General features: G+C 49.0%; 1 protein-coding gene across 8 annotated transcripts in view; it reads left to right on the forward strand.

The window, feature by feature from the left end:
• Positions 1–1938: 1938 nt before the first annotated feature.
• PKD2L1 (polycystin 2 like 1, transient receptor potential cation channel) overlaps positions 1939–14135 on the forward strand; it is a 52814-nt gene continuing 40617 nt past the window's right edge. For 5 of the 8 annotated variants that reach the window (XM_041746039.1, XM_041746048.1, XM_041746050.1 and 2 more), the window contains exons 1-3: positions 1939–2075; positions 5391–5479; positions 7497–9224. In XM_041746039.1, the coding sequence (XP_041601973.1) occupies positions 9173–9224 (52 nt within the window). In that variant the 5' untranslated portion in view covers positions 1939–2075; positions 5391–5479; positions 7497–9172. Of the gene's footprint in view, positions 2076–5390; positions 5480–6542; positions 6672–7496; positions 9225–14135 lie in introns of those variants that run through there. The other 3 variants (XM_041746041.1, XM_041746040.1, XM_041746042.1) reach the window with 3 other exon arrangements.

Raw genomic sequence — 14135 nt, forward strand, 5'->3', positions numbered from 1 at the left:
GCCAGCTCCTGCATCTGGCTCATCATTTGCCTGGACCGATTTCTGTGCCAAGAGATGGGGAAATGAACCTCTTGGGCTTTGGAATCTTCCCTGTCCCTTGGCCCAAGCTGAGTCACAGGTAGCAGACATCCAGGATGGCTAGTGTGAGTGGACTCCCCTCCTCCTTCCCAGAGGAGAGGGGTCCAGGCTGGTCTGCCCTTCTGGGTCCTGTCCTGGCACCACTGGTTTTGGATGTGCTTGAGTGAAATAAGGGTTGGGGCTCTCAGACCTCCATGACTATATTGGTTCACTCCTTCAGGGGATGGTTATGGAAACCACATGGCCTGAGAGGCATAGTGGCAAGTGCTGAGGCTATAAGGAGCTCTTGATCTTGGGTGAGTCACATGGTGGAGGAGATCCTTATGAGTGGACGATGGCGCTTGGCCCAGGGTGAGAAGAGGCACACACAAGAACAGGTTGGGAGAATCAGAGATTTCTTAGAGGAGATGGTGGTGCTACATCCCATGCGGGCATTAAACATGAACATGGAACATTGCCTGGATGACTCAGTTAGTTATGTGTCAGGTCATGGACTGGAAGCCCTAGTATAGAATCCCGTGTCACACTCCATGCTCAGTGGGTTACCTATCCACCCCAGCCCATTCCCACCCCCAGGTCACTCTTTCTGTGTCTCTAATAAGTAAATAATATTTATCTGTTAAAAAAAAATGAGTGACCATGGAGAAGGGCAGTGGATGAGTTTAGAAGCACAGAGGGGAAAATCTCTACTTGGATCACAAGATCCTCCAGTGTAGTGCTTCCTAGATTCCAGGAGAGAGGGTGTCTCAGTTCCTCTGCTGAGCGACCCTGGTGGAGAAGAGGCAGTGCACTCCTCCAGCCAGCTCCCTGTGTTACCAGATGTATGTGCATCCACCTAACTGTAGAGCTATGACTCCTTTTCTCTCCAGCCCTTCCCTGGAGGTTCTCTGTCCTGCACAGGGCAACAGGAATGTGTGTGTGTGTGTGTGTGTGTGTGTGTGTGTGTGTGTGTGTGTGTCGGAGCATGCGCACCCATGCTGGAGTGCCCAGGTGTGCTACCAGGATAGAGTCCTCTCCGTAGGGTTATTTCCACCTATCTTCTGTCCAGGGGGTTTGTCCACAGAGCACATGGTGTGACCAGAAGCAGGTGATAGCTGAGTGAGGCCTGGGGAGAAAGGTCTTAGGATCAGGGCCTGGGCCAGAGATTTCCCTGACTGCTTGCTAGCTGAGACCTGGGGACAAAGATCACAGGACAAAGGCCAGGGTATGGGACTCCCCAGCCCTTGCCATTGGCTCGGCGCAATCTGCTGTTCCCTCGGCCGCGAGCTGCTCGCTCCCCCTCCCCTCTCTTTCTCCGTCTCCGCTCCGCGTCCACCGGCCGCTGGGCCTGTGCCCGGCATCCCGCGGCCTCGGGGCGCTCGGGAGCTGTCCCTGCGCGCGCGGGCGAGGGCCGGGCCGGGAGGCGGGGGGCGGGGGGCGGGGGGCCCCGCCGGGCCTGGCCGCCGCGCTCGGCCGCCGGGTGGGCTGGGGAGTCTCCTCGGCAACGCGGGGCAGCCCCGGGGCCCTCGGCTGCGCGCCCGGGCGCCGCCTTCCGGCCCCCAGAGCCGCGCGGGACGGCAGACGGGGCTTCGTGCCGGGGTCGGCGGGGTCCCCGGCGGCGCGGGCCCGGGGCCGCCCCCCGCCCCGCCGCGCGGCCGAGCCCTCGGAGCTCGCGGGTCCCGGGGCGGGCGGCAGGGCGGGCGGCAGGGCGGGCGGCCCGCACTCGCACGCAGGTCCACGTGTGTGCGCGCGTGTGTGGACCTGCACGCGCGCACGGCGGTCTGCCCCGGGGCGCGCCCGGCAGGGGACAGGCCCCACCGGGCACCGCGCGGCGGGAGGGGGAATCGTCCCTGTGCCCTCGCGTCTGGGACGTGCGTGCGCGGGACGTCTGGGGAGCTCCTCAGGTTGCCAGGTTGCCCCTTGGGGATCGCCTTCGAGGAGAAAGGCAGGAAGAGCAGGCACGTGGGTTCACAGACGCAGGCCGGAGGACCGCTGTGTGCAGCGCAGATAACCAACAGGTACTGCACTCTCACCACAAGCCAGCTCACAGGGACCCTTAACGTGCCCCTTACTGCGTGCCCCTTACTGTGAGGTGCCTTGTCTGCTCCAACCTTCTAAAGGCGAGGAAGGGGAGAGAGGGAGCCACTAAGTGACTTGCCCCTGGTCACAGCAGCCAGGAGCTGAGCTCCTCCCCCTCCCCCGTGTGTGATGCTAGAGCCCAAATCCAGGTCCCTTCCCAGAATCCTGGGTCCCTGAGATGCCCCGACCTCACCTACGTGTCCCTCATGACGACACCGCCTCCCCCCCCCCCCTTTTCCGGGCCTGCGGGTGCCCTACCATGAATGAGAGTAAGCTCTGCACCAGGCAGGACATGCATTCTCCCAGCCTCCTTCACACGCGGGCCTCCCCGAATACTCTCCCAAGATCCCTCCTCTGCGATGAGGGGAAAATAAGGAGTTCTGTACCAATGATTGGCTTCTCAGGAACATTCCAGGCACCTGGGATTGCCTGGGAGGAAGACTGTTGGCTACTGGTCTCAGGGTCAGGCCAGCTCCCTGGCCAGTCCCCAGCACCTGCATTCCAGTCCTGGCTCCCTGGCCAGTGCAAAAGTTTTGAATGAGACCAGATGCTTCAGTGATGGACAGCTGGTCTTGTCATGGCTCAGAAGTGCTGGGCGTGTAGAAGAGCATTCTGTGCACACGCTGCTCCTCTTCAGGCTTGGTCTGCAATGTCTATTTACTTAATTCCTCTACAACCACAGGGTTACTCTTCAAGGGAGAAGATCCAGAGTTTCTTTAGGGCCGTATGCTTAATTGTGCATGAAAGTGGCTCTACCGTGGAGACCAGCTTTCCTTCTCCTTAACTGCCTAAGTCTATGTGACCCTGTTTCATCCAGACCCTGGACCTCTACTGGCATTATTACTTAGGCCAGGAGCTAGATCATTCTTTTTCTGCCATGGAAAAAAAGGGGAGTGCTGCCAAGACAAAATGTAGAACTAGGCTATCGTAATTTTTCTCTGAAGACAAGATGCAGCCCTGTAGGGGAACCTTTGGGAATGAATGGAAGGTCTGGATTATGGAAAGAGTTACAGGGAGAAAAGGTCAGAGCCCATGTCGTTGTTGATACCTATGATAGAAAGGTGACCTCTGGTTTCCTAGCTTGGGCTTCCTCCCTAAAGTTCACCCAGGGCATATCATGTGGAATTGACTGCGTCACCCACGATGTTAAAACTCTTAGTAGCTTAGGGGGCACCCACATGGTTCAGTTGGTTAAGTGTCAACTCTTGGTTTTGTCTCAGGTCCTGATCTCAGGGTTGTGAGATCGAGCTCTGTGCTGGGCTCAGCTTGGAGCCTGCTTGAGATTCTTTCTCTCCCTCTGCCCCTCCTGCTCATTTTCTCTCTCTCTCTCTCAAATAAATAAATAAATCTTAAAAAAAAAAAAAACTGCTCTCAATAGCTTGCTACTGCCTACAAGACATAGCTGCATGGTAGGAGTAATATGGGAAAAGCTTGAACTTTAGTATCAAGAAGTATTAGTAACAAATTGGAAGTTACACATAAGTATGTGATCAATCTTTGTTTTTTTTTTTTTTTTTTAAGATTTTATTTATCTACTCATAGAGACAGAGAGAGAGAGGCAGAGGCACAGGCAGAGGGAGAAGAAGCAGGCTCCATGCAGAGAGCCCAACATGGGACTCCATCCAGGGTCTCCAGGATCACGCCCTGGGCTGCAGGTGGCGCTAAACCGCTGCGCCACCGGGGCTACCCCTGTGATCAATCTTTGGATACAATAGAGTTTAAATACTGACTTCGATATTTAGTGTGTAAGACAAAGTAAACTTGCGGGGTGGAGGGCGCAGTTCTAATTCTTCCTCTATGCAAAGGGGCACAAGGTACCAGGGCAGTTTTAAAATTTCATGTTGATTCTTCAAGAGAACGAGAAGAAACAGACCCCTGTAGTCATTTAGATAAGTAAGATGTCAATTGCAGGAAGTCACAGAGAATGGTCTCCCTGTTCCTTCAGCCTTTCCCAAGTGTTCTTGCATCTGGTTCGTATAGGCACAGAATTGTTCATAGTAGGGACCCAGTTGGAAATGCAATCTGTGCTTGCTAAAGTCCTTGATTCACTCTCACTTCTCTGGGGATCCTGGTACTCTGAGCCTAGAAACCCTGAGGTTCTCTTAACCAGCACAGCTTGGTAATATATGGACCGAGAAAAGTTTTTTGTTTTTTTTTTTAAGATTTATTTATTGATGGTTGATTGATTGATTTGAGAGAGACAGAAAGAGAGAGCATGAGTAAGGAGAGGGGGCAGAGGGAGAATGAGAGAATCCTCAAGCACACTCCCCACTGAGCACAGAACCTGACATGGGGCTCGATCCCAGGACCCTGGGATCATGACCTGAGCCAAAGGTAGACACACTTAACTGACTGAGCCACACAGGTGCCCCTAAATTAAATGGTATTTCAATCACCACTCCATTCTTCTTTGCTAGCGTAAGATTTAGAGGTGTTGAAACTGGAAAAGGAGAAAGACCCAGCTACCTCAAGTTAATAATCTGAGAATATTTTTATTCTGGTTTCCTAACTAGGAATTTGTTTCTCCTTGGAGCAGAGATCACATGCACTCCTGAAGCACTGGTCACACTGTGGCTCTCAAATAACAATGGTCAAACCAACACACTGACTTGGATTCTAAGCTTATTCCTTAGCAAAAGAAACAAATTGTCCCAACAGTTTTAACAGTTATAACAGCAAAATATTAACAGCCTTTATTTACAAAAGGCTCATGCAGACTGATAAACTTCACTGAAACTCAAAATGATAAAGTAGCAAAGGACCTGAATAGGCACTTCATTAGGGAAAACGTGCAAACAAATACTTGGAGATTTGTACTTCACGAATCATTCAATACAAAATAATGATACGTATCTGTCAGTACCAAAGACTTGAGAATATTCAATGTCACTGGGAAGGATGAGATGAGATAAGCATTCTCTTAGACTGCTGGTAGGAGGATGAATTGATTTATACATATTCACCAGAGGGGGCTCCTAGGTGGCTCACTAGGTTTGGTGACTGACTCTTGTTTTCTGTTTGGGTCCTGATCTCAGGTCGTGAGATTGAGCCCTGCATCAGGTCCCAAATCAGGCTCCACACTGGGCTTGGAGCCTGATTGAGATTGTTTCTCTCCCTCTGCGGCCCCTTGCTCGAGCTTCTTTCTCTCTAACTCTTAAAAAAAAAGGTACAAAGCATAATATTTTAAAAAGTATTGGGGCATCTGGGGGGGCTCAGCTGGTTGACGGGCCTGTGCCTGTTTTGTTTTCGCTCAGGTTGTGATCTCAGGGTTGTGAGATCAAGCCCTGCATCTGGTTCCATGCTCAACGGGGAGCCTGCTGGAGGTTCTCTCCTTCCCCCCCACGTGAGTGCTCTCTATCTCTCAAATAAATAAATCCTTAAAAAATATCTTAAAAAACTGTCAATAATGCAGCATTATTCAGCCAACCTCAATAAAATATTGTGTAAGAAGCAATTTTTAAAGATTTTATTATTTATTTATTTATTTATTTATGTATTTGTGTATTTATGTATTTATTTATTTATTTATCAGAGAGAGAGAAGAGAGAAAGCACACATTACTGGGGAAGGTGAGATAAAGGAGAAGGAGAGGGAGAAGCAGACTCCCTGCTGAGTGGAGAGCCTAGCTCAGGGCTTGATCCCAGGATCCTGATGAGATCATGACCTGAGCCAAAGGCAGATGCTTAACTGACTGAGCCACCTGGGAATCCCAAGAAGCACTTATAATGACATGGCAAGTGTTCATGCTATAATGTTAATGAGGGAGGACAAAGCTTAATATATTTATGTGATCTCAACTATGTGAAACATTTTAGAAAGGAGGAAACAAATGTTAGGCTGAGATCCTGGTCCTCAAATTTACTGTGATGCATGGTAACCTTGGACAATTCACTTCATTCTGCAAGCTTTAATTTCCTCATTTGTAAAAGGGTGATAGTTTTTGTTTTGCAAAAGTGTTGTGAATATTAAGTAGTTTATTAAAGTGATCAATACACTATTGGACACATAGTAAGTTGCAATTATTATTTCATTTACATCTAGGTTCCTTAGTTTTACCTATTGAAAGTGCTCCATGATTTGACCCTCACCTTCCTGTTCCAACCTTAATTCCTACTGCCTGTTTGGTATATGTTACACCTTCCTCAAACTGCACTTGCTGGTTCTAAATATGCTCCCATCCCTCTCCCCAGCTTTTTCTTCCCCTCTACTCTTCCTGTCAAAATGTTAGTCACTTTTCAAGGCGAATTCAGCTCCATCCCTTTCTTAAAGTTTCCCCTGATCTTCACCATTGCAGGATATGCTCTATCTCTTTCACTTGTGTCTTCTAGAGAGCTGCATCATTTTTGGCACTTCTTCCACAGACTTGAGAATAATTACCCGCATGTAACTTATCTCTCCTATCAACGTCCAAGCTCTTTGAGACAAGGCTCCTGCTGTCTTCTTTCACTGGGCCTAATAAGAGGGAAGTGAAGCACTGAGCTCCTTTGTAAAAGTAAGGGAGTTAACTGCATGGGGGTCATACTGCTGTGTCAGAAGTAAGTACTAGGAGGGTTCGGCACTGTTACAGCCTGGAGTGGGGGCAGGAGGATGGGAGGGATAAATCTCTCAGCTCCAAAATAAAAAACTCTTGGAAAATGAGGAACAGAAGGAAACCTCCCTAACCTGCTAAAGAATATCCACAGGGATGCCTGGGTGGCTCCGTAGTTGAGCGTCTGCCTTTGGCACAGGGCGCGATCCCAGGCTGCGGATCCCATCCCACATTGGGCTCCCTGCGAGGAACCCTCTTCTCCCTCTGCCTATGTCTGTTTTTCTCTGTGTCTCTCATGAATAAGTAAAGAAGATCTTAAAAATATGTATGTACAAAAGGCCTGCAGCCATATTCTACTTAATGGTGAGATACGAAATCCCCTTTCTCTAAGATGGGAGAACAAGGAAATATGTCTGCTTTCACCACTTCTGTGCATAAAATCCTTGTTAGTCCAATTGGCAAGAAAAAGAAATTGAAAGACAAAACATAGAAAAGGAAGCGCTTGTCTGGCTTAGTTCGTGGAGCATGGGACTCTGGAGTCCCACATTGGTCATAGAGATCTAAAAAAAAAAAAAAAGAAAAGAAAAAGAAAAGAAAAATGGTCATTATTTACAGTAAATACAATTGTGCATATGGAAAACCCAGTGGAATACACACACTCGCAAAGCCAAAGTTGAAGGAGAATTCAGAAAGGTCAAGGATACAAAGTCAAAATAAAAATGTATTTCATTCTATATACTATTAAAAAATGGACAATAGAATTTAAAATATATTCTTTGAAATAACAAAAAAATATCAGATACAAAGGAATTAATCTAACAAAATATTGCAGGATCTCTACACAGAAAACGAGAAAACATTTATGAGAAAAATGAGGATGAATTAGACTGCGTGAAAATTAAGAATTTCTGGTATCAGAAAATATTAAGAAAACAAATAAACAAGCCAGGGAATGGAGACATATGTCAGAGTACATAAGAAGATAACTTGATAAGAAAAATGGCAAAAGATTTGAATAGACACTTTACAAAAGAAGATGCAGAAATGGACCAATAAGCACATCAAAATTGCTCAACATCACCAGTCTTAGTACACATAAGGCATAAGCAACGAAAGAAAAAAATAAATCGTTTGGCCTTTGTCAAGGTTAAAAACCTGTGTGCTTCAGAGGGTATTATCAAGAAAAAGAAGGGACAACCCACAGACGGGAGAAGATGTTTGCTTATCATATATCTGACTAAGGGACTTATGTATAGAACATACGAAGAACTCTTGCAACTCAATAATAAAAAGACAAATGACCCAATTAAAAATTGAATAGATGCTTCTCCAGTGAAAACTCGCAGGTGGCCTAGAAGCACAAGAAAGACCCTCAATACCATTAGCCATCAGGGAAATGTAAGTCAAACCCACAATGAGATACTTTATACCCATCCTAAAGGGAGAGTAGGATAGTAACAAGTGCTGGCGAGGACGTGGGGAAACTGGAACCGTCGTACACTGCTGTTGAGGATGTAAAATGGTACAGTCGCTTTTGAAAATATATTGGCAGTTCCTCAAAGGCTAAATCTGGAGTTATCATGTGATCCAGCAATTCCACTCAGGTGTCTACCCAAAAGAAATGAAAACATAGTCCCCACAAAAACCTGTACACAAATATTCATAGCAGCAGTATCATAATAGAAAGAGGGGAACCAAACCAAACCTCTATCAAGTGACTAACAGATAAATAAGATGTGGCATGTTTTACAAAGGACTATCATTAAGCAATAATAATAATGATGATGATGATGAAGCACTGGCGCACGGCACAATGTACACGAACTTCAAAACTATAATGCTAAGTGAGAGACACCTATCATAAAAGACCATACACTGTATTTTCCCATTTACATGAAATGTCCATAATGGGGAAATCCATAAAAATGGAGTAGATTAAGAGTTGCCTAAGGCTTGGGGGGAGTAATGAGGGAGATTGGAGAAGGGGGGTGATGGCTAAGGAGTGTATTGTGCTCTATGGGGGTATGAACATGTTCAAAAATTGACTGTGCTGATGGATGCACAACATTGTGAATGTACTTAAAGCTGCCAGTGGTACAACTTACATGAGTAAGCTGTATGGTATGTAAATTGTATCTCAATAAAACTATTTTTTAAAGAAACGCTGCAGTGGGATAACCCTACATCCTCACTAGAATGACTGAATTTACAAAGACTGAGGAGACTCAACGTTGGTGAGCAAGTGGAAGAACCAGAACTCTCATACATTGCTGGCGGGAGCCCGAAATGGTACCACCCCTCGGGAAAAGAGTCTGGCGTTTTCTACAATGTCAAACATTCATCTATCCTAAGGAGCAGTAACTCTACTCCTAGGGATTTCCTCGAGTGAAATGTAACCCACGTCCACAAGAAGACTTGTAGAAGACAATCCATCGCAGCTTCATGCAGTATTGCTCCAAATGGGAACCATCCCAAAAGTCTGCCAGTGGGTGAGCAGGTAAACAACTGATGGACCATTCCTCCAGCACAGACACTCAGAATGGAAGAGAATGGACAGCAGGTACGTGCAGCAACATGATGATTCTCAAAAACATGCACAGCAAAGAAGCTAGCCGCTGAAAGGACATAACGGCCCATCCCCTTAAGATGAAATCTGGTAACGGGAACATCTCACTTCCAGTGAGAAAAGTCAGAGTGTGGTTGCCCAGGATAGGGGGACTTGACTGGGACATGGGCCAGGGGAAAGGTTTGAGTCAGTCACTGATGTGTTCCATATCCTGTTTTGGGTGCTGGTTATCTGAGTCTATACAATTGTCAAGATCATCATCAAACTGAACACTTAGGAGGTGCTTGTTTCAGCATATGGTCATTTTACCTCAGCTTAGCTAGGAAGGGTTGGGAAGCAGAGGATGTACCCAGGAAAGGGAGTCCTAAAATCTGTTTGCTTCATTCAGTCATTCAACATACAATACATACCCATTGAGCCCCTATTGAATAGGCAGACATTGTTCTGGAAGCTGGTATCACTGGCAAGTTAGCTCCACGTTCTTGCCCTCATGGAGTTTACATCGCGGTGGGAGAGGCAAGGAACAAAATGAACATATAAGGTCAGATGCGGGGTGGGAAGAAGGATAAGGGAATTTAAAGCAAATAGTTCTACTGAATGCAGGAGCTTTGCAGATTCTGGGCATCACCTTTGCTCAACAGGAACCCAAAGCTCCCTCTCTCCCTCTCTTACTCCCTCCCTGCCTCCCTCCCTCCCTCCTTCCCTCCCTCTCTTCCTCTCTCTCTCTCTCTCCTTCTCTCTCTGTCCCTCTCGCTGTCCTCTTGCCCTGTGAGGCTGCTGCTTCTGTGTTTGGGCCTTACAAATTTGAGTTCCCACCGGCCTATGACTTTCCTGACTGCCCTCTGAGGAACAAATAATGTGATCAAGACTCGCCCTCTTGGATGTTTTCAGAGCTTGGCCCAGAGTAGCTGGAACTTCCATCAGGCGAGGTTGATGTCTAGATTGCACACAGTTGCAGGGGACAGCCTGAGGGCAGAGCTCACCAGAGCAGCCTGAGTCTCTCCACCTGACTTCAGCCTTCCTGACCTCTATCAGGAATAAGGATCTTTCTTAGGAGGAATTCTGTGCCCTCTTACTTGATTTTGCTTCCCATCAGAATCCTGGCAGCCAAATCACCCCCAGCACTTGCCCTGCTGCCTTTATTTGATCTTTGTCTCAGAGGGACACCTGATGGAGGGAAGGGTGAGTGGTCAGAGGACTCTGCTGCAACTTCCCACCACTGATTGCACCAAGAGGTTGATTGTCCTGTCAAAATTCCTCTCCCTGACAAAGAAAGGACAGGACTCCCAGCAGGTCACAGTCCAAGGAGATGAGGGGGACTGCTATGCCTCCAGAATGTGCAGGCACTTCTCAGAGTGGCATCAGCCTCCCTATAATGACCTCATGGCCCCAAGCATGGCTTTGGGATTCCCCATGTAAACAGCTCAGTGAGGGGGGTAGACTTCCTTGGGAAGCCTGGAAGGGGAGCCTTCCAGGCAGGAGGCCTGGGGGGAGGAAGGGTAGCCCCCTCCCACAGCTTTCCTGGGCTTTCAAGAGGAAAAGCCCTGTCCCACCTCCTGTGGCTGTGACTCACTCTTTGCTGCCAAACCAGCTGCCACATCTGTCAAGACAGTCCCTCCGTTGACTGTGACATGGCCTGGCCAAGGGTTCTGAAGTGTGTGGCACACACTGTGTGCTGGTCTCTGCTTCCTGGACTCGGGCTGAAGACCCCAAGTCCTGGGCATCATGATACTGACCCTGCATTGCTTTGTGGATGATCAAAAACTCACACTGTTTGTAGGTTTCAGGTTCTTTCCCCAGGCCATGGTCGGCAAGGGGATGTATGACACTCTGGTATAAGCTGACACTCGGGACGAGGGAAACTAGCCAGATTCCAGAGCCTGTTTCTGTTTTCTAAAGATTTTGTTTATTTATTTGACAGGGGGGGGGGGGAGTGAGGGAGGGAGGGAGCACAAGGAGAGGCAGCAGGAAAGGGAGAATCTGGTTCCCCGCTGAGCAGGGAGCCCTATGTAGGGCTCCATCTCCAGTCCCTGAGAGCATGACCTGAGTGGAAGGCAGGTGTTGAACCTACTGAGCCACCCATGTGCTCCTCAGAGACTGTTTATTTTTTCCAATTTAGTTTGGATTTGTTCTTTCAATGCCTTGTTCCTCCATTCTCTTCTGTGAAACGGGGCCCAGCAGACTTGGCTCATCATGTGCTTCCCTCCCAGGTGGGAAGTCAATATATCCAGCCTTGGTCTCCCAGGTGTTTGGGGCAGGATGAGGTCCCCTGTGATAGGCTTTCAGCACACGAGTGACCTTCATCCCAGGAAATCTTGTGTGAGTCTCATGAATGCTGATTCAGGACATGGACAGGCCCCAGCACTGGGGACAGTTTTGGCCTCCCTCTTCTCTTTTCTTGACGGGTTCAGGGAGAGGGAGCCTGGGGACACATCCATGGACGCATGGCACATCGGGTTGCAGAAGGGAAGAGCAGGATGGAGCTGCAGCTCAGTGATAGGGTCTGGTGGTCTTTGTGGAAGCCCTATCTTGTGAGTCTGTCCCCAGACAGATGTCACATGGGGAGTGCGTAGCTGAGGGCAGGTATGCTCGCAGATCTTCATGCAGCCTGGACAGCCCACCGGACCTTCCCTTCCTTTTGCCCTTCCAGGCTCCCTGCAAGGACAGGCCAGCAATACCCATAAGGCTCTGAGCCTGGAGAGCAAGGCCCACAGAAGGACTGGCTGGGAATCCCAGAGGCACTCAGGCACTCACAACTGTCCCCTGGCGCAGCTGCCTCCTGGCTCTGGCCTTCTTACCTCGTCTTTCCTCACCCTTTGACACTTTAAAACACAGATCTAAGTCAACTCTGAGTGTACATAAGTAAAGATAATACATTCCCCTGACCTAAGTCCCTACCCCATGACCCACAGGTCCCCAGGCCCCTCTCTTCCCCCATGACCTATAGGTACTGGACCCAAGCCTCCTCCCTGCCACTGTGGCTTCAGCCCCCCAGGTCCTGAGATTAAAGTGTCAGCTTGCTCAAATAAGCAAGCACACGGAGACAAGTTGTGATCCAACCAGCCCCACGTATTTGTCCATCCACACTGCCCATGGCATCGTGGCAGCCGGGCAGGAGGCCAGCACTGTACACAATGTCCTCACAACTCTGACCTCAGGCTTTCCCCTGGGATATAGTCACTATGGGGAAGGGATGCAAGCCAGCTCCTGCATCTGGCTCAGCATTTGCCTGGACCGATTTCTGTGCCAAGAGATGGGGAAATGAACCTCTTGGGCTTTGGAATCTTCCCTGTCCCTTGGCCCAAGCTGAGTCACAGGTAGCAGACATCCAGGATGGCTAGTGTGAGTGGACTCCCCTCCTCCTTCCCAGAGGAGAGGGGTCCAGGCTGGTCTGCCCTTCTGGGTCCTGTCCTGGCACCACTGGTTTTGGATGTGCTTGAGTGAAATAAGGGTTGGGGCTCTCAGACCTCCATGACTATATTGGTTCACTCCTTCAGGGGATGGTTATGGAAACCACATGGCCTGAGAGGCATAGTGGCAAGTGCTGAGGCTATAAGGAGCTCTTGATCTTGGGTGAGTCACATGGTGGAGGAGATCCTTATGAGTGGACGATGGCGCTGGGCCCAGTGTGAGAAGAGGCACAGACAAGAACAAGTTGGGAGAATCAGAGAAGTCTTCTTAGAGGAGATGGTGGTGCTACATCCCATGCGGGCATTAATAGTGAAAGTGTAGATGGGCAGCGATTAGTTTTTGTGTCCAGAGGAAGAATGCAGACTCCAAATGACACCCCACTGACTAGGTGTCTGGAGCATATCTTCTGGGCTTGTACTTACATGTTTTGTTGTGTGTACTAGAGGAGGGGCCTCCACCAGGCCTAGTATCTATTCTCAGGACTTGTGGTATGTCTGCAGATGAGATTTTTTGATTTGGAAAGCTTAATGTCTTGGGGCATAATATGTGACCCTGGGAGCAACAGCCTGGGTGAGATCCCAAGGACAAGAAAGTCACAGGACCTGACCAGGCTAGAGATTTCTCTGTGGCCTGATCTGCTACAGGGCATATTTCCCTATTCTGGGAAGGCAGCCTCACACCTAGTATTCCATATAGATGCGCAGCACAGAATCCAGGGCAGTCAGATACAGACCCATCGTCTCCCACCACAAATGAGCTGAAGGAAAGTCTTTCTTTTCCTGATTCTGCTCTGATCGTAAGTCTAAGATGAGAGGGGCTGCCCAAGCCTTTTCTGTGGTTAGAGAGAGCAATGCCCCCATTTGCTTCCCTTAGCCTCTGAGAGTGTCTTGAGGATATCACAACTAGTGGTCTAAAATCCGAAACAGTTTTCTCCCTCCCACATGTGAAAGGTCCAGAGCCTTAGCCATTCCTATCTCCTCTCCCCCAATCCCGGTCTTCACTTTGTTTCTCTCTTCCTCTTTCCTCCCTTTCCATAGCTCCCTGCAGACCCCTGCCAGAAATGCCCCTCAACCCCTCAAACCTTCCCCTTCAATCTAGTACCATGCCAGAGAGCACAGACAGTTTTTTTCTCCCATGGCCTTTCCTTTGCCTGATAGTAACCCCTTCCACAGCTGATGTCACCTCTGCCCTGCAGTGACACAGCAGCTGAGCTGGGCAGAGCAGGGCCACAAGGTCCAGAGGGCAGCTGGCTGTGTCCTGAGCCAAGCTTCCGTGTGTCCTCTCCACTAGCCTCTTCCAGCCAACAGTCTGCTGCTCTCCCATTCTGTCCCTCCAAACCAATGTGTCCACCTGGGGATTGAGTGTTAACTGCACCTCCATGTGCCCAGCAGAAGGTCAGAGCTGTGCTTTGCATGGGGGGCAGAATGGAGCCAGAGTTCACGGATCCCCCCCTGTGGAGCTCAGCTCACAGATTTCTAAGAGAAACAAGACAAA

The sequence above is a fragment of the Vulpes lagopus genome, chromosome 2 (genome assembly GCF_018345385.1).
Source record: "Vulpes lagopus strain Blue_001 chromosome 2, ASM1834538v1, whole genome shotgun sequence".
In the NCBI taxonomy this organism is placed as follows: domain Eukaryota; kingdom Metazoa; phylum Chordata; class Mammalia; order Carnivora; family Canidae; genus Vulpes; species Vulpes lagopus.